Below are 15,807 nucleotides of genomic sequence, written 5' to 3'. Positions count from 1 at the left end.
TTATTTGTGGTTTCTATTGCTGTGAAGAGACACCGTGATCACAGCAACTCTTATAAAGGAAAACATTTCGTTGGGGCTGGTTAACAGTGTCTGAGGTTTTAGTCCATTATCCTCATAGCAGGGAAAATATAGGGAGACATGGTGCTGGAGAAGGAGCTGAGAGTTCTACGTCTTGAACTGAAGGCAGCAGAAGCAAAAAAGATACTAGGCCTAGGTTGAACATATGAGACCTCAAAGTCCCCAGAGCGACATACTTCCTCCAACAAGGCCACACCCACTCCAACAAGACCACGCCCACTCCAACAAGGCCACACCTACTCCAACAAGGCCACACCCACTCCAACAAGGCCACACCTCCTCAATAGCACCACATAAGTCTATAAGGCCATACCTATTCACATCACCACACATGGTGCTCCCAACCAGGACCCAGGCAAAGATGAGTGCTGATGGTCATGTGCCTCTCTCTGTCTCCTTTTGTGCTCAGTCCAGGATCTCAGCTCCTGCGTGGTGCCACCCACATTCCGGATGGCTCCTCCTTTCTCAGTTAAACCTCTCTGGAAGTGATTCCACCGGCACAGTCAAGAGGCGTGTCTTCTAGGAGATTCCAAATAGCCTCAAATTGCCAATGAATTTTAGTTGTCACTGTCAGGGACTATACAGGGTCCCGGAAGGCTGTCCCCTCCTGTTCATTCAGCATCACCTTCTAGCTGGGACATCCTAGTCACCATAACTTGGAAGTAGCATTTTTTTTTCTTTTAAGAGCTTCTATTTGGGTGTGTGCACATGTGCATTTGTGCAGGTGTTTGCCAAGACATACGTGGTGACATCAGAAGACAACTTGTGGGCGTTCATTTTCTCATTCCACCATGTGGGACCTGGGGATCAAAGTCAGACTGTCATGTTTGGTGGCCGGTGTCTTTACCTGCTGAGCCATCCTTATGCTCTCCCTTATTTATTAATTTCTAGTTTCTTCATCTGATTGGGCTCTAGATTTTTTTCTCAGCAAGTGATACTAAAAATTAACCATGTTCATTTCTATAGGAGTTGGGCAGCACTTGAACCTGTAGAGAACTGGGGACACCTCTGAGGAACCCGCCCACGTCTTAGCCTGGACCTGCAGCATCATGGTTTCCCGTCTCACAGGCTGTCTCAGGTGAGCAGGAAACCTCTTAAAAACAAAAACAGTCATGGGGTGCAGCTCTGTGGTGTGTACTTGCCTAGCATGGCCTGAGTTCAGTCTATACCGTAGCAAACAAGCTGATCCCCTGGGCTCAAAATGGAGTTTGCTATTCGTGTTTTACTATCTGGTTCCTTGAAGTAACTGGCCTTTTGGCTGTGTGTATCACTAGTGTTTGTTACAATAGTCCAGGTGTGCGGTTGTCTGCAGTTCAGAATGTCTTTCCTGTTTATATATTGTATGTGTATTACATATCTTGTGTAATACAATTATATACTCTGTGTCCTTCTATGTTACATATCTTATGTGATAGAATTACCTAAGGAACTTGAAAAGTACCGTGGTCCCTATGACTACAGGTTACCTTGGTTATAACCTATCTGTATCATTAATATCCTGGTTCCTTCTGCTCAAAACTTCCATGTCTTTCCACTTTAACTTAAAAACCTGTTTCTTATGTTAAGTGCGTATATATGGTGAGCTGAGAGTAAGTACTGCATTTTCATTTTGTACTTGAGAAAATTCAGTTTGTAAAGATATTAAACTATGGGTATAAACTTGCGGTATCTGTGGACTCAGAATAAGGGCTCCAGCCATTGGAAATGTAATCCGGGTCATTGGAACTGTTTTCAGACTTATGACAAAAAGCTGACAGGGAACTGGGGCTGTAGCTCAACTGCTCAATATGTAGAGGGCTTGGACTCTCAACGTCGAATCATCTGGGCTTCATTGCAAGTGCTGATAATCCCAGCACCCAGGAAATAGTGGCAGGAGAGTCAGAAACTGACTGTATGACTAGTTCAGGGGCAGCCTGGCCTAATCAACTGATGGTATTTTAAAAATTATTTAATCAGAGTCAGCGAGATGGCTCAGTAGGTAAAAACATTTGCCTTGTAAACCTGTTGATGTAAGGTTGGTCAGAGAACTGATACCTGAAATTTATGCTCTGAACTCCACAACACACACACACACACACACACACACACACCCCACCCTCACACAAATAATAATAATTTAAAATTTATTTCATCAAAATCTTAGTGAAATCTCAATATATAAAATAGACAACAGCATTTTATTGCTAAAAATGAACTCTCTAGGTACAGATCTGTAACATTTACACATTGTCAGATCAATGAATCTGTAGTTATAAAAAAACAGTGTTTGAAGTCAGGATTTCCAGATGATTCTCACACATCTTCCTCGCACTGAGTTGATTCGGTGTTTGCTGTAGCTGCATTGTCTTATGAGCATCCTGAACGTCCCAAGTAAGGTCTTGCGGTTGATAGTTCTGTGATGAGGTCACTCGGAAGTCTTGAGATGCTCTTTACCAATCTGGATAGAGGGAAGGAAGGAAGAGTGTACTGCCCCAAAGCCACACCCTCAGGGTGTCTTAGCCTTGCTTTCTCTCTAACCATGCATTAGCTTCAGATGCCGGCAACTCGTGCTAACCATGCAAATGGTCTATCGCGTGCTATGATGTCAGTACATGCGATCACCCAGCTAGGCTGCAGCATTTGCTAAACAGATGCTTCCGGGCCCAGTCCCAGTATTTAATTGAGTGTAGTGTATGCGTGTGCTTTCGTGCGTTGTTGCTTGTAAAATTTTACATGAACAAGTAAATCACGTGCGGCCTAGAAATCCAAAATCCCACAGGAGCTACAGAACTTATCGTCGATGACGGCGTCACAGGTATGTCACATGCCAGCAAGAGAGGGCCGAAAAGTTTCATTCTCAACCTGCATCATATCCAGTATCAACAGAACAGCCAAAGTTAACACTTGACAACCTTAGAGCTTACCACTTAAAAATGAAATTTGATTTGCAACAGGATCTTGTATATCCTAGGTTGGCCTTAAACTCGTTGTGAAACCAAAGATGACCTTTGAACTCCTGGTTTTCCTAATTCTACCTCCCAAGTGCTGGAATTATATGTGTGTACCACCATGAAGGTTGGGTGCCAGGGGGTTGAACCCTTGACTTGATGTGTACTAGGTGAACATTCTATCAGCTGAGTTATCATCCTCAAATCCTATGCTATCTCTGAACATACAGTATGTGTCAGACTGACGGGAAGTCCCAAAGTATTGCTGAAGAATCGCACATGAGAAATGAAGGCTGGTCAGTCGGGTCACGAGGCAGCTTCTTCAGTGGGTCACATGGTACTAGGTAATAAAGAAGTACAAGTTACAGCCAGATCTTGGAAGGATGGAGAGAGCAGGTGGAGGATAAGAGGGGGGGTCCCTATCCAACTAGCAGCTGTAAGTGCACTTTTGTCAAAAAAGCTCCCCCAAACACATGACCACCCAGGCCACATAGGCAGAGCATTTTAAGGGGAAAGTCCCATTTGCTCTGTTTTTCTTTACATCCTGGACTCTGAGTGGATGCCCCTTCTGCATTGCTGGGCTGTGGTGGTAGTCGGCCCTGTGTGAGGGAGAATTCTAAGAAATTGCCTACACCTCCGACCTTAGCCTGGTGGAGCAACTGGCAACTGCATGTGGCCTTGCTACATGGCTGGTGGGGCTGTGGAATCTTGGCAGGCCCTGCATTGGGTGCTGTGGCAAAGAGTGCTGTGACAGGTCTGCTTGGTAGATGCTTTATCAAGGGTTCCGCTGTCAGGATGGGAGAACGAAGATGCCACTGTTGTGGGTGGGGAGGAAGTTCTGCAGGAGTTTAAAACTGGAGATTTCCATCAAACCCCTGCGTCATAAGTCAGACATGCATTACCCACTGTTTATCTTTACAAGTGTGTGTGTGTCTGTGTGTGTCTATATATGTGTGTGTGCGTGTGTGGAGAGAGACAGAGACAGAGATACACAGAGACAGAGACAGAGAGCTCGATGGGGAGGTCAGAGGACAACCGAGCATCAGTTCTCTGCTTCCACCGAGTGACATCATCCTGCTGGGCATTACATATGTCCCCACCAAGCCATCTCACTGGCCCAACCATTGTGTGCATGTTTTTCTCCAGGACCATGTCAATCTATTTTATATTTTACAAATAAAACAAACAAAACCCCCGCTACAGCACTTTTTGTCGCAATGCTTTTCCACGTGTTGGGTTTGGGGGTTCCAAGGAAGAGTGAGAAGCCTCTGACAGAGCTGATGGGAGAGGAACAGGCACGTTTCCATATTTATCAAGGCAACACGATACCTGAAGATGAATGGGCATTGTCAAAGGATTTTTCTGCCGAGAGAGAAAGCAGGTTGCAGTTAAACACGTGCTGCACAGAATCCGAGAGGAAAAAAAAAATCAGGGGGATTCACAATTCCGACAGGCAGAGATTTAGTTTTAAAATCCTCCTCAGTCTTTGCCAAGCCACAGAACAACAGAAAGTCAACTTCATCCATGACGGTGAAACCCCGGGAATTAACATAGACCCCTGCTCCCCTCAGAGCCTATAGTAATGAAAAGAATCCTAGTCAAAGCCAGTATTGGGAGATATGTGAAGATTTTAACCCTGGATGAGCTGGTTGGCAGGTTCTTAAGTCCTGGATAATCTTAGATGCAGGTAAAAGCTTCAAGATGAGTAAAATCCCTCTGGATCAAAAGACTGGAGGAAACCAGATTAAGTGAAATTTGTCTCCATCTATTTCAAGACAGAGAATGTGCTAAATGACACAGAAGTGTCTGTATTTCTTACGACTTCAAATCACACGCCCTGTGTTCACAAACGCATTCGCTTGTGCTGTGTGGTCTATGTGGGTATGCTTGTCCACGAGCACATGTTTGTATGCACCTATGCATTCAGATGTACATGTATGTGTGGTGAATGCATGCAAGAACCAGAGGTCCCATTCAACTCTTCTAGTCTTCCAGTCCTCCATTTAGAGACACGGTATCTCTCCGAGCCTGGAGCTCACCGATTCCCTAGACTGACTGGCCAGGCGAGTCTGAGGGACCCACCCGTCTCCACCTCACCAGTACTAGGATTGCAGATGTCTGCTGCCATGTCCCCAGCCCTTGGGCTTCTACATGGGCTCTGGGGATCTGAACTCAGGTCCTCACGCTTACATAGCAAGTGCTTTGCCCACTGAGCCATCTGGCTAGCCCTGCCTTTTTTGTAGGCACCGCCACATCGGAGTGGCAGGTGCTCTTCATCCACTTCTCAGAGCCCCTTAGCAGAGCTGACAAACTTCATGTTTCCAATGAAAACAAAGGAGGAAACAAAACTACGGAATGCCAAGGAGGTAGTTACGTTGGCAGGAAATAGAACTGATTTGGCCGTTTTTATTTTGAACGGTAGTTTTTGAAGAAATGCAGATGTAATTAGGGCCATTACAGCTGGATGCTGGATTTTATAGGTCTTACGGAGGAGAGGTCTGGATCATTTTAAGGATTTTACAGTCCATGGCCTTAGGTCAAGTGTCTGGTTTTAGTCTTTGAAAACATTAGTTTCTCTTTTCCTTGATATACACCCCAGTAAAGTATTAGTACTTTAATGCCTGTCAGCCATTCCACTTAGAAATATGACCGAACGGGATTGAGGAAACAAGAATGGGACGGGGAAAAGGATCCCGAGGACGGATGTGAGGGGAGGTGGGCTCGGAGAACTGTTTGCCTGCGTGTGAGAGTGCCCAAGATAGGGCTGTTGATCTGCAGTGCAGTCAGTCAGTGACCGCTGCGGTCTCCCCCAGGGTGAAGAACTATATGGCAGTTGGAAAGGTCAGAGGTCAATCACTGTTCCTTTTGCTATAGATCAGGAAGTAAAAAAGAAAAGGAGGGAAGCGGAGGAAACAAAGGAGAAAGAGGAAGTGAAGGAAAAGGAAGAGGAGGCACTGAGTCAAGTATTTAACTTCCCAGTGTTTCTGAGGCAGGCCAGACAGGCATGGAAGACCCTGCCTATAACTCCAGCACTTGGGAAGTAGAGGCAGAAGGATGGACAGTTGAAGCTATATAATGAGACCCTGTCTTAAAACAACCCCAAACAAGCAAAACAAACCAAAAGTCAGACCACGATTTGCATTAGCTGTCACCTACACCACTACTCAGGGGACAGTAAATACATCAGAATATGGACGGAGTGACCGGCCGGCCAGCCAGCGATGTGAAGGATAACCCACTGCAAGTGACCCATTGAGCCCGGAAAGGACTGATGACCTTTTACATGAAAGAAATTAGGACAAAGGTTTATATTTCTGACCAGGATGATGAGTGACCTAATTAGGTTACAGCAGGGAAACCATAAGAAGGAACACACCTTCAACAGTTTACTTTAAACTTAAAACACATGTATATCTGAGCACAGTGCACAGACTTTTTTGATGTGGGGCCCAGAGCGCTTCTTTGCCCACGAAGCCCTGATTGTCTTTCTTGCACAAACCACACCCATAAGCATCATCTGAGGTTCTCACTTTAAAGTGGTGTGTGAGAGTTTAAAAGACATTGCTAAGTGCTCTGAGGACGGAGTTACTCTAGGCTTTACAGGTTTTCTTTTCTGCCCCTAGTCATCCACAGTTGTCCCATCCACACCTAATTTGCCAGCCACTCCCTCCCTCTTGGCTGCTTGCCTTTACTGAGTCTTTCCACAGCATCAGGCTCACTTCTGTAGAGACAACTATCAAATACTCCTGGCTGTGCTCTGATTCATGGTTCCGTGAGCCATTCGGGTATTCTGTGCATTCGCAGAACTGTGTTATCAGTGTAAACAGGTTTGGGGGCACAGGGTGTGTGAGTGCTCCTACCTCGAGGGGGGAAGTGTGGAGGTATGTCCAGGAAGAACCTACTGGAATCTCATCTGTGGGTTTCTGGTGGGAGCCATCTGAACGGCAGACGTAGAGGCCAGAGGAAATAAAATGAATTTCTGGAGGAGAGCCCTGGCAAGGCCTACCTATAAAATGACGGCAAGAGTCCAGACAGGGTTGATTTTGCCTTATGCCTGGCACAGCCCTGTACCTGGACCCTGTCCTCATCACTCAGTGCTTGATTGTAGGATTTGCTAGAACATTCTGTACTGAGATGGAGTTGAATGGTGTCAAGGTGTGATCGCTGGGCTGCCAGCCTTTCTTTGCCTCCTCAGGTAAAGGCTTTGCCTCCCTCCTCAGGACTTAGAGCCAATTGCTCTAATCTGTGGGACTCTTCTTTTCCCTTGTTTTCCTTTTACCAGCTTTACTGTCTCTCCCACGGTGAATTATGGGATGCCTTAAAAAAAAAAAAACCTGATGAAGAGTGCTGTATCACACAGCCTCACTTTGATTTATTGCTTCTTCTTTTTCCTTTCTCTCCCCTTTATCTTTCTTTCTCTTCTTCATATCCCTCCCTTTCCTCTCCCTTCTTTGTCTTCTGTCCCTCTCCTCCCTCTTCTGTCTCTTCCTTCTCTTGTTATCTTCTTCTTTGAACACAGTGTCATGTAGCCCAGGCTGACCTCACATGCACTGTGTAGCTGAGGATGACCCTGTGCTTATATGATCCTCCTGCCTACACCACCTGAGTGCAGGTAACAGAGAACTAAACCATTGTGCTGTACCTAGCTTATATGGTGCTGGGGATGGACCCAGGGCTTGTTTTTCGTTTCACTAGTATTTCCTCTTTTCCTCTTTTTTTCCCCCTTCCGCCTCTTCATTCTGCTCCCCACTCTTTTCTTCCCTCAATTGCTTTGAGCTGATCTTTCTGCTGGCTTCAGAGAGACAGGATAAGTTGGAGAGACAGAGAGGAACTCACCAAAGGGCTCCGAGTCTTGAGCTGTACCTTGCATTTCCAGAGAACTCTAGAAAGGCTGCAAGCACCGAGGACTTGTAAATACACAATAAAACCCACATGCAGTTAGAAAGGTGTCTAAGTCCATGCCGTAAAATGGAAATGTTTCACCTCTCACAGACCACGCAGGCCTTTCCCCAGTCTGCTGGATTTGTTCTGGCGGCAGCTTGAGTGCTTTTCCCTGTTCTTCCTGCCCCTCTATTGTCAGATAGTGGAGGCAGGAGGATTGTAAATACAGTGTCATCCTTAGATTACCCAGGCCAGGGGCACCTGCTGGGGGATGAGTTAAGAGGATACAATTGTACAGTGGATGGTCTCTCAACTGAGAGATGGAAAGAGTAGGGACAAGTCTGAGCCTCTGTCACTTGCCAGCAGCCTATTATGCTCTAGAGACTTTGTGGGCACCAAAGACCAGCACTTTAAATGACACTCACATGGTGATGCTGGATAACAAAGGTAAGTTCCTTAGGGACAAAGCACTCTGCATGAGAGAGTCAGGAAAATATATAGACTACACTTTCCTGGAATTCACATGACTGCTTACCCCTGCTGCCGTCATTTCCTCTTCTTCGTCCTCTTTCTCCTTATCTTCCTCCCCTTCCTCCTCCTCTTCTCCGTCATTCCTTATTGTCTTTTTTTTTTTTCTGACAGGGTCTTATGTAACTCAAGATGGGCTAGAACTTCTTATGTAGGAAAGGATGGCCTTGACAAACAAAATGGATGTACTAAAATGACAAGTGATTAGTTTGTAGAGATAATACTGTTGTCTCCAGGCAGTTCCAGTGTCTGGCAGTTCCTGGGCCAAGGGTGTGGCCACCCTAGCTGGGGATTGCATGTCATTGCTGACATTTTGGTACAGGTTGATTCAATTCTAGGTCATTCCCAATGGATCTCTTGGGTTGAATTAACAGAAGGAGAAAAGAAATGAGGGGGGATTTCCTAGACGTTTTCCCTGGTTTTCGTGTTTGAGATGCTCAAACGGTGTTGAGCCCACTGAGGGGCTGTGGACCAGGCAGTGTCAAGACACAGCCCATGTTGGAGTTGGATGGTTGGGTGTGGGGTGAGGGGATCAGAGTTGGCCAAGGCAAATACAGAAGCCTTAGAGCCCAAGTTCCGTGATGTAAATCTTGTACCGTTCCACTAAGCATTACTTTTTCATAGAGTGTTTGAAACCTATGCCAGCAGTGGACAAATGGCCTGCCTCTCTCTTTCTCTTTCTACCCTCTCTCCCTCCCTCCCCCCCCCCCGCTCTCACACTCACTCTCTCTCTCTGTGAAATATTGGGTACTTTTGACCGTAAGGTGGATCAGAAAGTCTTAGGAATTATGTGGCTCCTCACTTCCATATTGAGGGGAGCTCGTGACTTATTTGCCAAAGGTCCTGGTAGCCTTCAATCTGTCAGAACGTTGCAAGCTGAGAGCCCTTTGCCAAAGCAAACTATCCAAGTGAAATAACCCAGGAGCCTCACACAGACACACGCGTGAGCCCCCGTTCCCCAGCAGTCATCTGGAACGGGGGTCAGGAGGAGCAGGGGTTTGTGCTGGGTTGTCCTGTGTTTGGAAGAAGTGTGGGCACAGAGACAGACTATCACTTAGTGAGGTATGTGTGAGCAGGGTTGGGTAGCCCAAGACAGCCTCTGCTGAGCAGGGGTGGGACGCCTCCAGCCTTTGGCAGGGCTTCCTCTGGCCCCTGGGGTTATATATTGCTCCGACTGCTGTTATTGCAGCCCAAAGAATAATTTCCCCTCTGGGGGAATTTATTTTATTCCATTCAGAGCACAGCCCATTTAATAGCTAAGATTTTTATCCCACAGTGATTTCGTTGGGGATTCCTATGTGTTTGAGCTTCACCAGGGCCCAGCTAGGGAAGGAAAGAGTCACTGGAGCATCTAAATATAACTCATGTTGTATCTTTGAAATGAGACACATCAGCAAACATGTCACTTGGAAATCTGGTGAGATTTGGGGTGAGTGTCATATAGAAAAAAAATTGAAAACCTGCCTTTTATTAAAGGAGCATTTATAAAAGGACATTTGGAAGCGTTGGAAGTTATTTTGGATATTATAAAATCCGTTCATTCCCATGAGTTTCATCTGTCTACAGTTTCAGGGCTTATCTGGATGGGAGGCACCATTCGATAATTCAAGGCCTCATTCATTAATTCAGTGCACTCTTCATTAATTCACCACATTAGTCACTGATTCAATGTTTCAAGCACTTTCTGTGTGGTAGGCATCCTGCTAGGTACTGGGGATAAGACAGAGACAAAAATCAATGCCCCCTCTCTGATTTCATGCTACAGTCTGTGCATGTGTTTGTGTGCACGGTTTATGCATGTGTGTAGAGGTATATGCATGTATGTCAACGTGTATTATATTTGTGGAGGTGTGTGTATGTGGGTGGAGGTGCATGTCTGTGTACGTGGGTTGTGTGTGTGTATGTCTGTGTGTCTGTGTCTGTGTATCTCTGTGTGTGTTTCTCACTGGCTTGGGGCTCACTGAGTAAGCTACACTGGCTGGCCACTAAGTCCCAGAAGCCTGTTTGTCTGCTTCCTCAGTGCTCTGGTATTCTAGGGGAGAACAAGCTTACCTATCCCTTTCACTCAGACACTAGGACCTGAACTCAGGTCCCGAGCTTGAGTGATAAGCACTCTCTTCTCTGTGATATCTCCCCAGCCCTGTGATACTTTCTAGTATGAAGCTTCTGCTTGTCCCTGTGAATGCTCTGGTGCGGCCTGGAACCAGTGGTTATGTAGAGCTGCTCCTGTTGGCACTACACATATGTGGCTACTGTGTGAGCCAGGGGCTCCGGGGACTGGGGTATGGCACATTTATGGAGCTGGTGTTTGTCTTCATAATGAAGCCACACCAATCTGGTTTCCTTTGAAAAGAGTAAACAGTGCCAGGCTGGGTTAGGAATTATGCCGATTTGCTGGCACAGGTTCAAAGTGTATGTTCCTAAACAGTAGCTCCCTTGAGGTGTACTGGACAGGCTGTATTATCCCCATTTTATAGACTTGGGAAACTGAGGCCTGAGAAAGAATGTGATCAACCAAGGTCATGCAAGCTATGTATGACCTATGCTCCCAAGCTCAGATGTATGTGGTTTACTTATTTGTTTTTTTTTTTTTTTTATTTTTGGGATAAACTGAGTCTAGTGGGGATAGAAGTAGAAAGTACCATCTTTCCCCAACAAATGTTTCTCCCTGCTCTGGAGCACATGTTGGATGGCTTTTTTGGACCAGAAAAGCTTGCTGTGTGTGTGTGTGTGTGTGCGCGTGTATACATATAATATGTGTGTGTGTATGTGTTTATATACATGCATATGTATATAAAGATGTCATTGCCTTGTTTGAGATAGGTATTCACACTGAGTTGAAGATGGCCATTTCAGCTAGCCTGGCTACCCAGAAAGTCCTCAGGACCCCTGTCTCTCCCTTCTTAGTACTGGAATTACAAATCCATGCCACTCAGCCTACAGAATGGAAAAGCGCTCTCTCTCTCTCTCTCTCTCTCTCTCTCTCTCTCTCTCATTTACTTATTTATTTATTTACCATGTATACATCCAATGGAAGGCTAATATCTAAAATATATAAAGAAACTAGATATCAAGAAAACAAATAACCCAATTAAGTAATGGGGTACAGATCTAAACAGAATTTTCATGAGAAGTAACTGAGAAATAATTAAAGACATGTTTGATATCCTTAGCCGTCAGGGAACTGCAAATCAAAACTACTTGAGATTTCATCTTACACCTGTCAGAATGGCTAAGATCATCATCAACAACTAAACAAAACAAAAATACAAAACAAAAACAGAATAAAACAAAACACCAAACTCCCCAAACCCTGACAGCTCATGCTGGCCAGGATGTGTGGAGTAAAAGGAACACCAATCCATTGATAGTGGAAGTATGAACTCCTATAGCCACTTTGGAAATAAGTGTGGCATTTCCTTTGGAAGCTGAGAATCCATCTGCTTCAAGATCCAGCTATAGCACTCTTGAGCACATACCCAAAGGACACTTCCTCCTACCCCAGAGACACTTGCTCAATCAACCATGTTCACTGTTGCTCTATTTAGAACAGACAGAAACTAGAAACAACTTACATGTCCCTCAACAGAAGAAGAGTGGATAAAGAAAATGCGGTACATTTACACAATGGAGCATTACTCAGCCATTAAAAAAGAATGACACCAGGAATTCGTAGGCAAATGGATGGAAGTAGAAAAACACCACCCGGAGTGAGATATCCCACATCAGAAAGACACGTTTGCTATGTATTCACTCATCTTTGGGAATTAGCTGTGTAGTCAATGATAACCAAGCTGCAGCTCATAGAATCACAGAGGTAGGTATACTGTAAGGGCCTAGAGGGAACAGGTATGTAGATAGATCTTTTTTTTTTTTTTTTTTGAGACAGGGTTTCTCTGTGTAGCCCTGGCTGTCCTGGAACTCACTCTGTAGACCAGGCTGGCCTTGAACTCAGAAATCCGTCTGCCTCTGCCTTCCAAGTGCTGGGATTAAAGGCATGAGCCACCACCGCCCGGCATATGTAGATCTTCTTAGGGAAGTGAAGTAGAACAGGTAATTATGAGTGGATGGGGAGGCTGGAGTGGGAAGATTGAGTGGAGTGGGAGGGAAGAGGCGATTGAGGGAGAAACAGTTAAAATTAAGGGGCATTTGAAGGGTAGCATGGAAACCTAGTGTAGTAGAAACTACAGACACAGACACAGACACAGACACAGACACACACACACACACAGACACAGACACACACATACACGAGGACGATCTAAATGAAATCACCAAATAATGAGGGTGAGGAGTTCCAACTGGCTATCTTTTCTCACCAAACAAAGCTTCCAGGACTGGAATTGAGTTAAATCTAATTGAATTGTTGGTGAAAGAGGTTGTTTCATGAGACCCTCCAAACAAACCAGGGTGTTGCCAGGACTACAGATTGCTCTCTATAAACTGACATCAAGGCTCCATTGCTGAAGACAACTCCTAACAACTCATTGAACTGGAGAAGTCAAGCTGGTCCCTAAATAGAGCCATCACCCCTATGTCCTAGCATCTTTGGTACAGGAAGGTACTCTGCATGCTTTGGCACGTGAAAACATAAGGGAAATATAAACACTAACCCACCCACAAATGCTTTGCTCTACAATGGTGTCCTGCCAGCAACATATGCCAGGGCAGCGGTGGTACAAGGCTTATGGAAGTGACCAACCGATATCTGCTTTAACTGATTTCACAAGATAGAAACCCATACCTGGCTCTGCCTGGGTGACCATGAACCTGAGACTAGATAGCTCAAGCTCAAGGATCTAGGGTAAAACCAAATGCTATTGGTTTAAAAGAAAAGAAGAGAAGAGAAGAGAAAAGAAGAGACTCATAGTAACAAAATGACTCCCAGTGGCATTCCTCTATAGTCATAAATCAGTGCGTTGTTCAGCATCATCCGAGAAGCTTCCTCCTGGTGCAGAGGGTGGGGAACAAATCTAGATATAGATGCCCCTAGCCAGACATTAGGAAGAGAGAGAGAGAGAGAGAGAGAGAGAGAGAGAGAGAGAGAGAGAGAGAGTCAGAGAGACAGACAGTCAGAGAGACAGACAGTCAGAGAGACAGACAGATAGAGAGACAGACAGATAGACAGAGAGACAGACAGACTGACCGACCAAATTGTAATGTAAATACCTGTTTTCTGATGGTCTTAATTTGAGCCCTGAATCAAAGGGGTTGTGACCCACACGTTGAGAACCACTGATGTGACTGTCCGTTGGAGAGTGCAGGTAGAGCATGTGGCCACAATGGAAAATCCTCCTGGGTTGCAGTGGTCTAGCTAGAGGATCAACTCCTCGTACTTGTGCCTTGAATGTAATATTACGTGCTCATATAATATGGCTGGCCTGGTGGCACGCTGGCGGCTTGCAGGAGTGGAACAGTCTTCTAACTCAGTAGCCTTGGCTGCCTCTCACTCCTAGTGTGTGTTCTCCTCATTCCTAGTCCCACACAGTGGCTTATTTGGATGGGGCAGTGTTTTGTACCCCTCAGTGTTGGGGGGCCTCAACAAGGTTGGGAATTGATGCACAATTTAGTTTAAATGTCTTTAGGGTTAAGCTCTAAAAATATTCAAAAGATGCAGTGATCCAAGACTGCTTAAAAGAATGGCATTGTTGATTAGAAGCCCTGACTCTGGGCACTTAATTTCTCGTGTGTGTGTATGTGTTTGTGTGTGTGTGTATGCAAGCACACATGTATGCACAGGTGAAGGCCAGATGCTATTCTCAGGCACTGTACCCCCTGTGTTTCAGATAAGATTGTTCTCTGGCTTTGGGACTCACTGGGTAGCCATGTTAGGTTGGCCAGCCAGAGAGCCCCAGGACTCTTCCTGTCTCTACTTCTCCAACATTGGGATTACACATACTCACCACTGCACCTGGCTTTTTGTTAAAATGTGGGTTCGAGGTGTGTGTGTGTGTGTGTGTGTGTGGTGGGGGAGTAAATTTAACTCCTTGTGCTTGTTGGTAAGCACTGTAAAGCCATTTGACCAAGCTATCTCTCCAGCCCTGGTCCCACCCATATCTCCTCTGGCTTCCTACCTAAACATTTTCACATTCCATGATCTTCCCAGAAGGTGGGAATATATTGCTCAGAGATGCTAGCTTGCCCAGGATCACCCAGGTAGAACTGACAGCATTAGGACCCATGCCTGGATATATCATGCTGCTTTTTATTGCCTCTGGGCCAGATTCCCCCCCCACCCCCCAAAAAAGGTATCTTCCCTTTGCTTGATGACAAGTTCTAATGAGGATTGGTGACAGTAGGGCTTAAGGTAGCTAATCCCACCCACGAAGAGCATGTGAGGTACCAAAGGGCTACAGATGCTGAAGCAAGCCTGGGCCAGCACTAGAGGCCATTTCTTCATGCTGACCTCATTACCCTGCTAGCCCGAACACCCTGGCTTGTGCTATGGTCTGTGTGAGGGATGGTGGCCATCTTTCTCAGCCCTCTCCACATCTCTGAGCCAACTTCTGTTGCTAGTCTCATTTCACAGAGGGGAATGACCAAGGCTGTGAGAAATGATCTCAGACCTACAAGCACTGTAGAGAGGTATAGGTCAGGGCTTTGACCCCCACACCACCCCCATGCCATGGCCTTCCTTGGTGTGGGGCTATTTCCTTTTCCTTTTGTATTTTCTCTGAGTTTATCTCAGGACTCAGGGTGGACTGACCTCTCCCTCCCGGCAGTGAGCTGGTGATGTCAGCTTCCTCCAGGTACTGCCAGGACCATGCTCACGTCCCTGCCTGTTGCTCTTTTTCTTTCCTAGTGCCCTGGGTGCCCTCCTGCTGCTTGGTTCTCAGCTTGTGTGCCCGCAGCCCTCCACTGAACACAGAAAGGTAAGTAAGTCGTGGCCACTCAGAGCCAATGTGCTTCTCTGCCAGAGGGGATGAGGTCACCGTGGCCACTTCCCTCAGCTTCCTTATGCCTGGAGGTGAGTCCCAGCTGCTTCTGAGTAGAAGCACTCTTTCTAGAATGTTCAGCAGTCTTTGCATCTTTTCCAGGCTCCTGGATAAGAAGCCAGTGCTCCGAGCCAGTCTCTGATCGGAGAGCAGAGCAGGCTTTATAGTCTGTGTCCCTAGAGTTGAGTGGGAAGGCATTGCAAGGGCTTGCAAGCAGAGCCCCCGTTTAGGAGTGGAGAGTGCTTGCCAGAGCTGGTGCCTGTACAAATATGTCTTCAAGGCCACAGGGAGGGGAAGATTGGAAAAGCTGGAGTGCCTTGAGAGAACCCACCCCCTTTCCATATGGAGCTGTGATTCCTGATGAAAACACCCAGTTTCTGCTGTTAGGAGGGATCTGGGAGGGAAGGAGGAAGGAAGGAAGGAAGGAAGGAAGGAAGGAAGGAAGGAAGGAAGGAAGG

At 46.0% G+C, this 15,807-nt stretch overlaps 1 protein-coding gene across 1 annotated transcript in view; it reads left to right on the top strand.

Annotated features, from left to right (window-relative positions):
- Nucleotides 1-1,096: 1,096 nt before the first annotated feature.
- Nucleotides 1,097-15,807, top strand: part of Thsd4 (thrombospondin type 1 domain containing 4) — a 533,316-nt gene continuing 518,605 nt past the window's right edge. The window contains exons 1-2 of the mRNA XM_028774578.1: nucleotides 1,097-1,156; nucleotides 15,217-15,286. Of these exons, the coding sequence (XP_028630411.1) occupies nucleotides 1,128-1,156; nucleotides 15,217-15,286 (99 nt within the window). The 5' untranslated portion in view covers nucleotides 1,097-1,127. The remainder of the gene's footprint in view (nucleotides 1,157-15,216; nucleotides 15,287-15,807) is intronic.

The sequence above is a fragment of the Grammomys surdaster genome, unplaced genomic scaffold (assembly GCF_004785775.1).
Source record: "Grammomys surdaster isolate TR1022 unplaced genomic scaffold, NIH_TR_1.0 241, whole genome shotgun sequence".
Lineage (NCBI taxonomy): Eukaryota > Metazoa > Chordata > Mammalia > Rodentia > Muridae > Grammomys > Grammomys surdaster.
Note: the sequence above shows the minus strand (reverse complement) of the source record. Positions and strands in the feature narration are given on the sequence as shown.